The sequence below is a fragment of the Xylocopa sonorina genome, chromosome 2, assembly GCF_050948175.1.
Source record: "Xylocopa sonorina isolate GNS202 chromosome 2, iyXylSono1_principal, whole genome shotgun sequence".
Classification (NCBI taxonomy): domain Eukaryota; kingdom Metazoa; phylum Arthropoda; class Insecta; order Hymenoptera; family Apidae; genus Xylocopa; species Xylocopa sonorina.
The window spans coordinates 15,189,525-15,205,271 of NC_135194.1; the positions used below are offsets into that span (position 1 = coordinate 15,189,525).

The window sequence follows — 15,747 nt, forward strand, 5'->3', positions numbered from 1 at the left end:
ACCGGTTGCCCTCCGTCACGAGTTATTGGTACGTTTCGCTTGGACGACTCGCGTTCTCCCTGTTCCGCGTGGCGCAGGAAACGAGAGAAGGGATCGACGGGTAAAATGGCACGCTCGACGAGGCAGGGGAATCTCGCGGAGATCTAGAGGAATCTAATATCGCATATTATACATTATATCGATAAACCATGACATGTGTGCTCCTTTTTGAATGTGTGATGCGTAAACCCTTGCACCCAGCCAGTCTGGCCAGGCGTTTTAAGCTGAGACAAGACGGGATCCGTTCTCGAGGCGAGAGACCAAGGGGAAACGGTGGTTGACGCTCGACCAATCCACGCGTGCGCGTGTCCACATCGCGTGTGGGTTACCCGAAAGACAAAAGCACGGGAGTAGGAGTTGAGAAAAGGGGAACGAACGAGGAAAACGGGAACGCTAGACAGAGAGTGTCCAGATCTGAAGCGATCGAGCCGTGAAATGGCTCGCGGAGAAACCAAAGGGTAAACCAAGCGAAAAGCCACTTGCATGACACGTCTGACGGCGTTGATCTTCTATGATTTTAATGTGTGTTCTTGCTCTACTATCCGACGTAAGTCTGGGCCACAACCGCACGCTGCTCTGTACCTGGCGCCGGAAGTGGGGCCTTTGCTGTATCCGAGCGAGTGCATTCGAATCGAATGAAATCGACGAACGCCGCCGTTGTCACGTGTAGAGTTACGTTATTACACAGTTTTCGTTTGTTCATCAGGGGTCCGATGGGCGTATAAAAGACGAGAAGATACCTCGAGACGGAATCAAAGCGTTTTAAGGAGGATACGATCGACGTGTGCCATATGGTCGCCAGCAGGTGGATCGGGTCTTGAAAACACGCGTGACTTTCCAATGCTGATCTTTTCCCGGGCTCCGCAAGCGTGTTGAGTTCTTCAAGCTAACGGGTATCAGTGCCAAACCACAATTCCTTTTCGATTCTTCTAGTTCCCTTCGCTGGAAGACCGTATGCCCTTGTACGTTATTATACTCTGACAAAGTTGATTTTAATCGGTCTGTTAATATAGATTTTGGCTTTCGTCTCGTGCTACAAGTGTGCAAGCTTTTGTTTTTCAAGATCCTCACTCCGTTACCACGTAATATACCTACAATTGATGTCATCGATTCTCAGAGTCCACTTCGTACGTTTCTTTCTTTCTCAAATTACATCACCCTCACCTAAGGTACTTCCTATTCTGGCCACGCGTTCAGTTCCCGAGATTTTCCGCGGTTTATCGGTTTTATACGTTCGCATGCACCCTCGAGCTTTTCGTCGAATGACCGCGGCGCGATTTCCTCCGCGGAGGATCGAACGCGTCGGAGCCACGTCGCGCCCCTTCGTCGCCTGTAATATTTCTAGTAATAAAGCGGTTTCGCGGTCGAGTCGCGGGCCTTTCTCGTCGTTTTCGCTGTTTTTTCTACCTCCTCTCTTTAGGGATCGATGTGTGAAGCGGGAGAGGGCGGACGTGTGGAACGCGACGAAAAGCCCAGCCAATTGCCACCGGAAGAGAGGCAAAGGAAAGTCACTGTTCGGGGTCTGAACGAGTTCCGTAGGCGAAATGTTTGCATGGGGGGTGGGAGAGGGGGGAGGCAAAGTTGAGGAGGAATGTTGTGATGGAAAGGCCACTTCCGGCGGCCAAACCGTTGATGGCGACGTGCAAGAATTACGGTCTGAAACATAATAAAGATAACGAAAGAATATTATTATAATGAAATGAATTAAATAAGATATATATATATACACAAAAAAATATTATATATATATATATATATATATATATATATATATATATATATATCTCTTCTCACTCTAGATACAGATATACAGTGAATAATATAATTCTATCTCTCTTTGCTACCAAGTTGTACTTATTCTTAATTGATTTACTTGTACAAAAGAATGTGTTAAATAATAATGAAATACAATTATATATATATATATATAATATACAACTATAAATAATACGTATAAATATAAATATTATATATATATAAATATTATACATATGATGTAACATTGATTAACTATTATTATGTTTATTATTACGATTATCGTGAGATACGGTTACTCTTACTTACTTGATTATTGTCATTCTACGATTGTATTCGTATTATTATTGTCATGATTATTACCACGATTACGATTATGTTATTATTCCTACTAATTATTATCGTTATCGATGCTATTTAATATTCTCACATCGCCACTATCGAAACGCAAAAAAAAAAGAAAAGAAAATGATACAAAGTACATAAGAAGTGTGAATGAATGTTCTCGGAGTGAAGGGAAAAGAAGAAGTAAAAAGAAAAAAATAGAGGAGTCGTCGGTAAAGTTAATATACATAATGTATATTATCGATTACTAATTTTTCAATATTGTGATGGTCGTTTCTGCTGCGTTACGACGAGGGTGACACGATAATGGTGATTCAGGACCTATAATCAAGGATCCACTAGTCCTCTGCTACAGCAAAACGCTACTCCTCGTCGCTTTCCGCTCGTGCGCTGTTGCGTTTTTACCTTGGTTGTTCTTCTCCGTTAGCCACTTCTACCCCCTAACCGCGAGAAAGAGACTCTTGCATTCGTGTATATCGATAATAATAATAACGTAGATCTGTTCAGTGTTTTTCCGTATCGCGAGTTTCAATTGCCTGGTCGCCGCGTAAGGCCCGCCGCCGTTCTCGCCCGCGCGATGGTACCAAATTCACCATTATTTCACGGAACGTCCCTCAACTTCCGGTGTTCGGTTTTCGGCTGTAATCCACGATGTCGAGTCTTTCTGTACATGTCCCAGAACTTCTGTTCACCGATCGATCGAGCAGTCCCGTTGTTAAAATCGATCTCTACCGACCTTCATTTTTGTATCGTACCTTCTTACTTATGGTAGGAGGACATCGTCGATTGGAACGTCCGCGAAACAGTGGCGGTGACGCGAGAAAAAGAACAGAGAGAATGCGATTGCTATCGTTAACGGCGTGTTAAATAATCAGAGGATAAGAGAAGAACATGTACAGTTAAATAAGACACCTATGGCAATACCCATGTAATTAAGACGTGTAAAAACGTCCGGCACAATTGCTAATCGACTTTTAATCATTAATTACCGTTGTTCCGCATACGTACAGTGTAGTATTTAATCGTTAGCATTACCTGATTGCGCTCAAACAAAAGAAGAAGAAACAAAAGTGAAAGGGAGACGAACGAAGGGAAGAAACTAATGCCAGAACGCGATGATCGATAAATTTATTGTCAGGGCCCTTGTTTAACGAAGCGATCTTTCTTTCTTTTTATATCGAGTGGTCAGTAGAAAGGTAATCAAAAAGCAATGCAAAACGAAGAGAAACAGATGGACAGAATTGATATTGATTCCTGAACGCGAACCGTGTCCCAACGTACGTTTTTATGCAGCCGCCTCTTAAAAACATATTGTACATATTTGTGCGGGCGTCTTGATCCTAACATGTATCGTGTCGTAGAAATCTTTTTAGATAGGGTTAAACGAACAAAAGAACAAAAAAAGGAAGGAAGGAAGAATGAAAGAAGTCATGATCGATCGTCGATAAGTCGAGAACGTTATCGACTCGGCTCGGATCATCATGGATCAATAACGATACTTCGTACCCGCATGGATCGTTACCGATCCGCAGGAAGGATCGATCCTGTCGCCAATTATCAGTGCTAATCATTTGTTTTGGATCCTCCTCGGGGGGCAAAGTGCAATTTGTAATCGCGTTTACGATACCAGTCTCGGATATTATAATTGTACGGATTCGTCGAACAGCCACGTTCAATACCGATCATTTCTGCGTTATTGCCGATTAAAGAACAGGATCATCCTCGACGAGCGTATCCTTTCACCGTAGACAGGAAACAACGCGAAGAACAGCGAGAGCCAGCGTGGCCCTCGGTGGAGGATACGATCGTCACCTCGTTAAATCCGAACCGTCCTCGTTTTCGTAATGACAGATCTACGTGCTCTTTGCAGACGCGATCGATGCACTTCCTTCCGATTAAATCTCGACTAGCTACCGATAAAATAAACAACACGAATCCAACGAACCTATCGACTCACACTTACTTACGTGTTTTTCTAAGCAATTTCAAAGCGAGAAACGTTAAAAACGACGTCTAGGGTGACGGAAGAGGTGCATGAATTGGCGTAGCAAAGATCGCTAGAGGGAGAGAAGAAGGAAACGAGAGAAATTGTATTATAATAGTAGAAGCGTGTATATCGTTAAGCTTACGATTGGGGTGAACCCAAAGCCTTTCTCTTAGACTAATGTGCGCGTCCACTGGAATATCCTCTCGACTCCCGGATCGATTCATTCTCTTCTCGAATTTTGAGTCTCATCATTGTACGAGAAAGTACGGGTATAATAACGTAACGTGCATTAAATATGTAACTTTAATACGCGATCCGACATCCGTGATTACATTACGCGCTGGATGATGCGAGCGCACCGTATTCCTGACCGTGAGAACATTTACATCTTCAGAGACCGAGGATAGAAAGAAAAGAGGTGAACGTTGAAGACGCGATAAAAGGAACATTGCTGAATACACTATTGCGTAATATAATCGTGGATGTTTTTAGCGACATGTAACTTTACGATTAGAAGTCGATCGAATGGGAAATCGAGGAGCGAGGGTGGACTAGCGATCTCTTAGATTGTTATGAACTCGTTCGAGATACTTTTTGCCCCTCCGTGATACGAGCAAGAAGAACAGCTAAACGAGGATTTTACAATTTTATCTACATTTTTCAAAGACACGCACTCTTTTTCTCTATCTCTCTTTATATCTCTTTCTATTTCTGTCCGATGTTATCCCGCGATTTGTAGCGCCACCCGAAGTCATATGCGTCGATGTTTAGAATCTAGATTTTCGATAAGAAGAAAGGTCGAAGGAACGGCAGAGCGAAGCAAAAATGAGAGAAAAAAAAACAAAAAAAAAACATAAGAAAATATCGAGAGAATCTGCGATTGCATTATTGATTATCAAAGAACCACATGTACACGCTTTAATAAAAAAAAATACACCTGAATTTTTAAGAATATAAAAAAAGAAAGAAACAAATACAATCTGCACCGAAAATTTTGCAGAATTCTCTTTTTCTTTTTACGAATCTTCAAAGGACTATCTTTAACATAATGATAATAATAATAATAATAATAATATTATGTTTAAAAAGGAAACGAAGCGACAAATTTTTTCAACATCCACCTTTATCGATTCTCCGAATTCTATCTGCCAAGAAAATGAAAAACAGTGATGAAATAAAGAACAATACCGTTGTTCAGGCACCCAACGAACCTCTTTCGATTATCGACAAGCAATACACGGTAGCCTGGATTGGCTCGTACGACTCGATAAGACGGCGCATGTTCGGGGAACAGAATTTTGCGATGACTTAGAGACGGTAATGTACATGTATATACGCATATAATATGTATACGTACCGAGTTAAGTTCTATACACACTCTCTCATCTCCTTTATATACATATATACACACACAGACAGACACACAGGACAGAGAAAGAGAGAATGGGCGGGGAAGGAAGCGGATGCGCGCAGCGAGGCACACACGAGACCAGAAACTAAATATACATATAATATACGACATAAATGATATTATATAACCGGATGTTCGACCAACGGAAGCTTTTCCCGCGCAAGGCGGTTTCGCGAAATTTTGAAAGTATCTCCTCTGAAGAGGGAGAAGGTTCCCGTCGTCGAACGGATCCGGATCGATTTAAAATACGATTAAACCGATGATGGAAAAGAGGAAGAGAAACGGAGAGAGATTCGAGAACTCGTTCGAATCCGATCTCTCCGTTCTTCGTGGCACTTGGCACGATCGGTCGTGTCTATTTTGAAAGTCTCAATGAATTTTTGCTACGTGGCACCGGGCACCACCGTCCCGTTGCTTCGCCGTGGCGTTCGTCGAGATTCATTAACGAATTCGATCGATCGCCCGCCGATAATCATTTCCTTTTTTCACCCAGAGTTGCGCTGGATAACCGTGATTCTTGTATATATTAAGTTAGACCGGGGAGAAGCTTCCATATGCGTTCCAAACGAGAGAAACTGCTGTTCGATTGTACGCCGTACGGATTGTTTGAAACACGTGTAACGAGATTATTTTCACGATTGCAGTACGACCGATCGAATTCGTCGGCAAAACCACTTTTATGTACCTGTTACGACTGATTATTGTGTATTATCACCGCGGACAGTAAATATATACGTATAAATATATAGAATTTGTGTGCGCGCACGTGTGTGTATATATCTATATACCATGCGGTCACCATTATTTTGTAATTATCGTTAAATGTCATTGACAGCTTGCTATCCGCGATTTGTGATCCATCGTAATCTTCTATCGTTAATCGTATGTACATATCGAGTTAAAGAAAGAAGCAAAACGAGAACAAAAAACAAAGAAATGAAAAATAGAAAAAAATACAAACGGGAAAGCCCAAGTTATTATCGAAGGCGGCCGTGCGATAGAAAAAAGATCGTCGCGCGTTCGACGGGTCGTGGACGCGTGTTTTCGTTCTTTTCCCCGCGTCTGCGAATGAAACTGCCTCCTCGAAAAGAGACGGGAAGTGGACAGCCGCGTACGATACGCTGGAAAAAGAAAAAAGTGAAAGGTTGTAACACGGAACAGGGGCGAGTCGATCGCGAGGAATGGTATCGTGGCCGAAAGGTCGGGCGAGCTAGGAAAACGCGCGATGTCGCGATTTTAACCAATTTTTCCAGGGAAATCGTAGCCTTAGACTTCGTTTCTCTCGTCGGTTTTATGCGATGATCATTCGACGGATACGTCTGTTCACAAAATCCTCCAGAGAGGAGAGGGAACGAGTGATCGTTCGCGTATCGAATAAGCGAATCGTCGCGCCATCGGTACGGCAGGCACCCTCTCGATAGATCTTAACGTTTGTTAACAGCGTATCCGTCGGATGTAGACGAAACACTGCATGGACCGTAATCGAACTTACATTTGCGGTGTTCGAAGAATGGCATTCAACGATAAAACTGTACATACGCACGTTTACTATTATCTATTTACTATTACGAGAAATCTTATTCCTAAGATCTTCGACTGTACGACTTTACTGAAAACGGAAATAATTCTGGTAAAAGAAACGGCAACAGCGACAAGAAGAACAAAAGCGAAAACCGCATTGCATACATTGTTTAGCGCCATTGCGAACTCTATCCCTTCTTACGAGATAAGCATAATTATATTTGTTTATATATACATATACATGACAACCATACGTATAGAACCATTACGACTATTAATTATTATTATTAATATTATTATTCTTATTATTACCATTACGAATGATTATCATTATCACTAAATATGGCCACTATCTATTATTACGATTATTATCATCGGTAAATGAAAATGAAAACGATGAAGGTACGACGCGGGTAACTGCTAAAAATTAAATAAAAAAAAAAATGATCTTACTTATACATAATTACAAATACGTCACGATGACATATTCATAACAATTAATTATTACGATAACGTAATGACATTATTATTATTACTATTATAAATAACACCCTATTCCCATTTGTTGTGAATGTTTACGTTGTTTTATGATATTCAAAATATTCTAAAAATAAAGTCTATAATTTCCACGAACGTCAGCGTTTCTTCCACCTCCTCATTCCAACATCTACTAGCTGTTTTATAAAATATGCAAAATATACGTGTACGTTTTATGTAATTACCTAAGCATTCTTATTTCTATGTAATTGGATCCTTGCCGCTTGAGCGAAAAAACATATCCTCGGTAATACGGTATACATTGAAATTATACCACGCGACACACCATCTTTGAAAGCAAAACCGTATTTAAAACGCGATTCGAGCAATCCGATGCAGTGTTATTTCGCGAATACTGAGCACTTCGAACGGAGAAACCGTAAGGATTATCGCGTGAAGCTTTACTAAAATTTCATCGATCTTTAACGCGTACGTTTAGGGTGCGTCGAGAGGCGATTGAAAATTCCAAATATTATTGAAACGGTTCGAAATTATCGAAGATAATGCCAGCGGAGATTCGGAGATCGACTTCTGCGCGCGGTCACGAGCAAGCAACTTCAAGCAGCGAAACTGACCTCGAGTGCGCGTGCACACGATAAGCGCGGCCACTTTCACGTTATTTTTTACATGATCGTATACCCGCCGCTCCTATCAGGCCACGTCAAAATTTAGTTCATCGTTGACCGAAACAACCACCTATATTCATTTTTCCGGATAATCCGATTTCCCGTGTAAAGGATGCATAGTGACTGGCTACGTCGGTGCATCACGGCCGTCTGACAAGGCAGATAGCACTCACCTCGAGTACTATTTTTATTTCAGTTGTTAACCTCGGCCAAAACGTTCGCGGAAATGACATTCGAAGGGAAATATAACGCGAAAAGCCCTGGTAAGTCAGGTTTAAGGATACAAGTGTCGTTCGTTTCGTCCAACGTTATGATCACGCTTTTCACTCGTGTACACACGTTATACGTACATACACGTTTTTAACGATATTATGGCGTAACGAATAATCGTCTGCATAAAGTAGCATCCTCTTGCAATGCTGAACGATTTTACATATCGAGTTACTTATAATTTCTTAAACACATTTAATTATCTAGTACTGTAATGTCACTCTAGACTAACTAAAGTAGCTACACGCTAGATACAAAAAGTATTGGCATGTTACTGTATTTGCTTTGACATTTACATATTCATTAGTCAGGATCAAACAGATTAGATTTCTTGCTACAGAAATAGAATGTTGAGTATGGTAATAGAACATTAAGAAAGACACATATCAATGCTAATACTTTTTGTATCTCCTGTGTATTGTTTGGAAAAAAAATTTCAGCGGTCAAACGATTAATGAGAGAGGCTCTAGAGCTTCACGAGGCTACAGAGGAATATTGTGCATCCCCTTTAGAGGACAATCTTTTCGAATGGCATTTTACCGTTCAAGGACCACCATCTACAGACTTTGAAGGTGGTGTTTACCATGGTAGAATTTTGTTACCACCAGAATACCCTATGAAACCCCCAAACATCATACTTCTAACAGTAAGCAATTCTTAAGCAAGGAATGATCAATATTTGATTTACACAATTAACATTGCATTGTACATGTGATTTTAGCCGAACGGTCGCTTTGAAACAAATAAGAAGATCTGCCTAAGCATCTCCGGGCATCATCCAGAGACGTGGCAGCCTTCTTGGAGTATCAGAACTGCTTTGCTGGCTTTGATTGCTTTTATGCCCACCCCAGGAAACGGGACAATTGGTTCTTTAGATTATAGTAAAGAGGAAAGGCAGAAGCTTGCAAAGAAGTAATGGACCCAACTCTTCTATGCTAATAGTGTTAACAATATGAAATATTTATAAATGTTTGTTTCCTACCATAACAGATCTCTGAACTGGCAATGTGATATTTGTGGCAAAGTGGTTGATCTATTATCAAAGAACACAGTTAAGAAACCAATCACGGAAGAGGAACAGACCATGTTAAACACAATTGCTCTAAAAGTAGATTTCTGTTCCTATTGATACAACTTTCATTTAAATTGTGTTATGTATTTTTCAAAGTCGTACTTTTTTAGGCAGACGACTCGCCCACATCGGATACATCTTACGTGGTCAATACAGATAGCGTTTCTGAAAATGAACTAAGGCAACGTAACGTCGAGACCACTCCTATTGAGAACCAAGATCGACAACAACCGGACGTTATAATAAATCAGCAAGTAGAAACGATGTCATCTTCGAACGATTTATTTTGGAGCATTTTGATCGCTTCTCTAGTATCAGCAATAATTCTACTTGTTTTGCGACGGCTATTCCTTGTTTAAATTATATTCTAAATGTAACAAAACATGTTATGACTGTAAGTATGTTAACAAGACGAAGTAAATTTTATACACATTTTATGAATAACATTTTTAAACTTAGGAGAACGTCAAATTTATACACACTAGAAATAATCAGTATCCCGTGAAAAAGAAACGATGTATAGCAGAGATTGCACTGATATACCTACTTTAGTACATATCTACCTTGATCTTTTGAAAGAATTGTTCATTATGGAAATAACATGTTTACAATGGGTGCAAAAGAGACACGAATTACGAACTATTAGAAACGATATTACTCCATTTTTTAATTGGCCTTATTCGTTTTCTAGATTTTTTTTATCTCTTTGATATCAAATATATATCTATACCCAATTGAAAAAAAGAAGCCAATGTCTACTGTAGAAGTCAGTTAGAAATTGCATTTAAGAACATATACTTAATTAATATTTCACATATAAGTTTTTTAGCTGCAAATATAGTAGTCCAACGTGATAAACAATCAGACTTTCAATCAAAGCTATACAAAATTTATCAAATATTTTTTAAGTAAATCTATATTCTCTCTCTCTCTCTCTCTCTTTCTCTCTTTCACATCTACAATGAAGCTAACCTTCGCCGTGAAAGTATATTTTAATTCCACACTACCGTGGTCTCAGATTAAAATCGTGTATTTTTTTCCTCATTGTTATATAAATGTAGATAACTCATGTTTAGAATTGTATATAACTAATATCAATTTAATATAAGTTACACGAGCTATTGTGTTGTATTTCACAAAACTGTGCATATAAAAAGCAAAAAAGCAAATACACCTGTTCAAAAAGATACTTAAATGCAGTACAAATATAATACCAATAATTCTGTCTCGATCTTGCATAATAACTATTAAAGTGTATAAGACAGTGACTGAAATATTGTTAGAATGCACTGCATTCCACAAAAATTGTATATGTATATTATTCACGCAATACTCAACTAATGCATAACTAAATACTAATTTCAGATGTACAAATAATATATACACGTATATTTAAACCGGAGCTTTCAAAGCATCGCTCGTTATAAACTAGTTCAAAGCTTCAACCTACATTTAAGTCTAATTTGACTTTAGAATTTTTTTCATTCTAGAGTTATAAGAGAAGAATAAAATTTTATCACATAGAATTATAAAAAAAGATGATTTCATTTCTACCCGAGTATATAATAGTTAAATAAAAAAGACGTGGATATGCAAGTTTAAAGAATACACTTTTCTTTCTCGTTTGTTCTTGCATGTACATAGAAATATAATAAAGTAACTATTTATTAAAGCATACAAATATATCCATTTCAGGTCATCTATCATAGTAGTTTTTAAACTGATGTTCATGTGATATCTATTAAATTAGTTGACACGTTAAACTAAAATACGAACAGGAATCTACATAATTTTAAAATCATCCCTAAATTGTAATTAATAATAAATGATACTCGTGCGATTTATGGCATTTCAATACCATGGTCGTAGAAAAAATTATATTTGAATAAATAGAAATATCGGTACAATCATAATATTTGTATTTAATATTTAAGCAAACGATGCACAGTATTATTTTGTTTACATATCGCAAACTCACAACGACGTGCGAACGACTGTGCATGAAATGTGAACGATACGCATTTCGGTCTTTAACGCTAGCCGCAGATAAATTTATTTTTAAAGCCAACAATGTGATAAATTTTGTTTATACCTTGAAAACTGCCGCGATTATAAATTGTTTTTATGCCACTAAATGTTAATGCCACTAAACATTTGGAATTAAAAAATACTAATTAATTCTACGATTAAATACAAATTAGCCAGTCGTTTTAAGTAGAAAGTTTGATATACAATTGCAACTTACATAAAATAATTGTTTCGGTAGAAAGTATTAGTCATGAAGGGATTTTAATACTGAAAATATTTTTGGTCCCTATTATTTTCGAGCACTTAAAATTTTGGAACATAAACATTTTGACAGATAGCACATCTTTTTACGAATACTTTTATACAATACTCGTTCCGAAAGAAAAAATGTAGAAATTAAAATTGAAATAGAAACAGGCAAGTTGAGTTTGAGAATTTAGTATGCTTTGCCACAATATCATTTATGATAGAATCATCAGAGTACCAACTTTACTCAACTCTCGTATTAATAATGTATCTGTAATTTTATTCTTGATATAGAAACAGACTGTAAGCGTTTTATAATTTTTTTCCTTTTTTATCATTTCAAGCACCTTTTCATTATTCTCTATATTAAATAACATAAACTATTTTAGCATACTGGACACATTTTATATTTAGAATTAACTTAAGTATCAATGCGCTAAGCCACATACATTTTGCTCATCTAACATTTCTGTGCGTTTATCATGCAAATAAATATATAAATCTTTACAATTTTCTTTTGTCTCCGATATATATTTATGTCTATCCAAAAAAGTTCAACTTCAATCTCTGAAGTTCAAGGTAAATCATGACAAGAGAGAAAACATTACAGAGTGCATAAATAGCCATGGCACTGAGTCATTATATCACGATTAATGACTTCATTATTAATATTATTACTGTCTGTACTATTGCTGCATATATTTTGATTCGCTCTCGATGCAAATTATCAGCAAACTAACAATCTTAAACTTACTTACGCAACTGTAACGCCGTGTATCCGTAAACGCGGTATAATCGAAGTATAGAACAGCGTATTAGAGAATTTTATATTTTCTTTATCTATTGTAAGGCAGCCTACACCTCGGTTTAAAATTCATTCATTCGTCGATAATCGCTGGTCTATCTAAAGTTGTAACCTAATTATATTCGTAATTAATATTTAACTTCGGTAGAAACATGTTTTTGTACACTCAAATATGTATCAACATTAATATTACAATCAGTACCACCATGTCCATTATCTCTTCCTCCCTTACCTAGACTTCAGATTGAATTTCACGGTGACTAGACTCATTTTGACTACGTGATAGTCTTTTCTTTTGTATAAAATACCGTTAATTTAATACTAAGCTTTAAAAGAAATTTCCTCTGGAAAAAGCCGTTTCATAATTTCATTGGCAAAAAATATATTGCATTGATAGCACCTGACACATTTTAATATTTATTCTTTTGCCTTTAATTGTTTCTTCTCCTATCTAAGATAAATGACGAACAATAGATTTTACAAACAAGAATTTATATTGTTGCACGAATGATATGCGTTGTTTAACCATTTGAAGCACGATTGGCCATTCGTATAAAAGTATTTCTTACATTATTTAAATAGAATAGTCTACCTTCTATAAAAAAAGAAGCTAAAAATAAAAAAGTTGAATTATTTTCGCATTATTTACGTATGCTTCAAAAGGTTAAAGCGGTATATTACGATACTATGTAACGGTATGTATACGCAAAAAGAGAACGAGATCAACATTCTTTATAGTAAATTAGTTTCGCGTATCGAGATATCAAAGGGAAAGTGAAACATCTTTGGTTTAAGAGTAATAAAATAAATATAATAAAATTGTGTCAATAGGAAGAAAGTTATTGTCTCATGGAAGTCGAGTAAAATCAGAATAAAAACATTCGAATGTATTGTAAAATTAAAAAAATCGACGAGAAATAAAAAGAGACATGATGTACAATTTTTCCGATGAAAAGAAACATTTTCACGCGTAAACGATTTATGTACATACACGCAATATAGAAAATTTAACTTCAATTGAATCATTGGCTTTCTTTTTTTTTTTTTTTGTGATAAATCGACAGAAGATATTTCCAATATATCTTTCGTAAAGTTCTGTGTTAACTATATTAACTTACACACAAATATATATATATATATATATATGTATACTTTGAAACAATATATATCTTCATATTGTTTCAACAATACAAATATTGAAACAATAGAATTCTTTGTTTATGTTTTCTAAAAGTATTTTATATATGTTAATTCCGTTGTGTACCCTTTCTTTGTAATACAAAAATACAAACAATCCTGTTTAATTGTAAATGCACTATTTATCAACTAGCATTAGTCCATTCGCCTGTTTCTTTTAACGCTCTATCTGTTAATCTTTCTATCTCAGTCAAAAGCTGTTCAGTCTCTAAATCAACACATACCATATCCGCCTCAACCGGATCCCATTCTAAACTATTTGGTGTAGAGACTCTAGACCAAGGAGATGCTGTCAAACTAGAGGGTTGACTATTATTTACCGATGTTTGTGTCATAGAACCGTCGGTACTTTCAACTTTTTCATAATTCTCATCCATGATTGGCAAAGGCATCCCTGAATGAATATTTTCGATTTATAGTCGACATACTTGATATATTCGTGAATGAAGAAAATTTCTTTACCTTCATGTTCCCATTCTAGATCTAACGAAGAGCCAGGTGTAGAAGAAACGCATGCTTGTTGTTTCATTAACGTCCTTGCATCAAGAATTTGAAGCGGAGTGTCCAACCCAGAACTAATGAATAGTTTAACTCCAACTAATGATCATCTTTTATCGAGTAACCATTATTATAATTAAAGTACCTTGTAGAAGCATTATTTCTGGAGTTTAATCTAGCATAGCTATTAGTACCCTTCGACCATGCTCCATCTTCTAATAACTCCAATGTTACAGGGACACCATGTTTCTTCTACAAAATACATTGGAACAAATGAAGAGGTTTCGTTTGGTTGAACAGCAACGTAAAAGTTAAATATAATTTACTGGATAACATTAATAGATTTGACAAACACACAACAGACTTACTACATCCGATAATGTATATGAAAATTCTGATAGACTAATCCATTTACCTTGAACCGGTTTAAGGAGAGAAACGATAACAGGCTATCCAGGAAGCACAACAAGGAAGCATGTAATTAATACAACAAAAATGAAACATTACCCAAAAACTTGATACAATTCCTTACGTTTTTGATCCTCTAGATTGGTCTGCATCTCCTTTGTCATCAATAAACTACAAGCAAACAATCCTAAATAACCGATACCTGTTACTAGAATCATAATGCGTAATGCGGAATTATATGTACCTCAACTTGTTCGTCTCCTTGGTAGGACATACTGGTGTGTCTTTGGTAAAACCTTGAATACAAACAAATGCTCTATACATCAGGAAACATTGGAATAGAATGGATCAACAATTGCAGCAAATATAAATAGAAAAATTATTCAATTTCCAGGGGCGAGGAAAATGATATTTCGAGCGTGACTAAAAATTGATCATCCGTATCGAGAGTCCTCGAGGTGAACGTCTTTTATTCAATGATAAAAGGCATGTTTCTAACCTGTACGACAAGGAGTCTGTGACTTTGGAAATGCAGCGGCCGAAACAGGCCCCCATGACCTGTTAACACACGGCGTATCGCCGTCATCTAAGTGATGTAGGCGTTCAGATACCGATATTTAATTTTTCACGTGATACGTGAAAGATAAATAGAGGAACGAGAGGTGATCGTTCATAGAGAGATGCAGAAATATCAGACGCGACTCATCTCTTTCGAATGTACGATAGATCGCAGTACCGAGCGCCTGTCAGTCGCATACTTGAATTCACTTGAATATACAAGGACATCCAGCGAAAACGAAACCCCCATTCGCGATGCCTCACACTCACTGGTCACCACTACAATCAACCGTTGCACCGATTATCCTGTGGCCGACCAGCGTCAAAAGTGTCACGAGGTGACATCTAGGTTAAGTCGGGACAAGCAAATTCGAATAAAATAATATAAGGCTAATTCTAAGACAGTAATTGGTAAGAATTCCCTTCTCTCCCTTACGCGCTTGG

At 37.3% G+C, this 15,747-nt stretch overlaps 2 protein-coding genes across 2 annotated transcripts; one reads left to right on the plus strand and one right to left on the minus strand.

Moving 5' to 3' along the window:
- The first annotated feature begins 8,088 nt into the window (after positions 1-8,088).
- On the plus strand, positions 8,089-10,495 carry LOC143433034 (ubiquitin-conjugating enzyme E2 J1). Its single transcript, XM_076910137.1, has 5 exons — positions 8,089-8,484; positions 8,932-9,137; positions 9,213-9,403; positions 9,482-9,599; positions 9,674-10,495. Exons 1-5 carry the CDS (start codon positions 8,448-8,450, stop codon positions 9,920-9,922), a joined length of 801 nt encoding a protein of 266 aa, XP_076766252.1. The 5' UTR covers positions 8,089-8,447; the 3' UTR covers positions 9,923-10,495.
- A 1,725-nt stretch (positions 10,496-12,220) lies between these two features.
- Positions 12,221-15,602, minus strand: LOC143433038 (uncharacterized). The gene is made up of 7 exons (XM_076910141.1): positions 15,245-15,602; positions 14,990-15,041; positions 14,870-14,916; positions 14,753-14,786; positions 14,483-14,589; positions 14,302-14,414; positions 12,221-14,233 (listed from the first exon to the last, which is right to left on the minus strand). Exons 1-7 carry the CDS (start codon positions 15,298-15,300, stop codon positions 13,965-13,967), a joined length of 678 nt encoding a protein of 225 aa, XP_076766256.1. The 5' UTR covers positions 15,301-15,602; the 3' UTR covers positions 12,221-13,964.
- Positions 15,603-15,747: the final 145 nt, after the last annotated feature.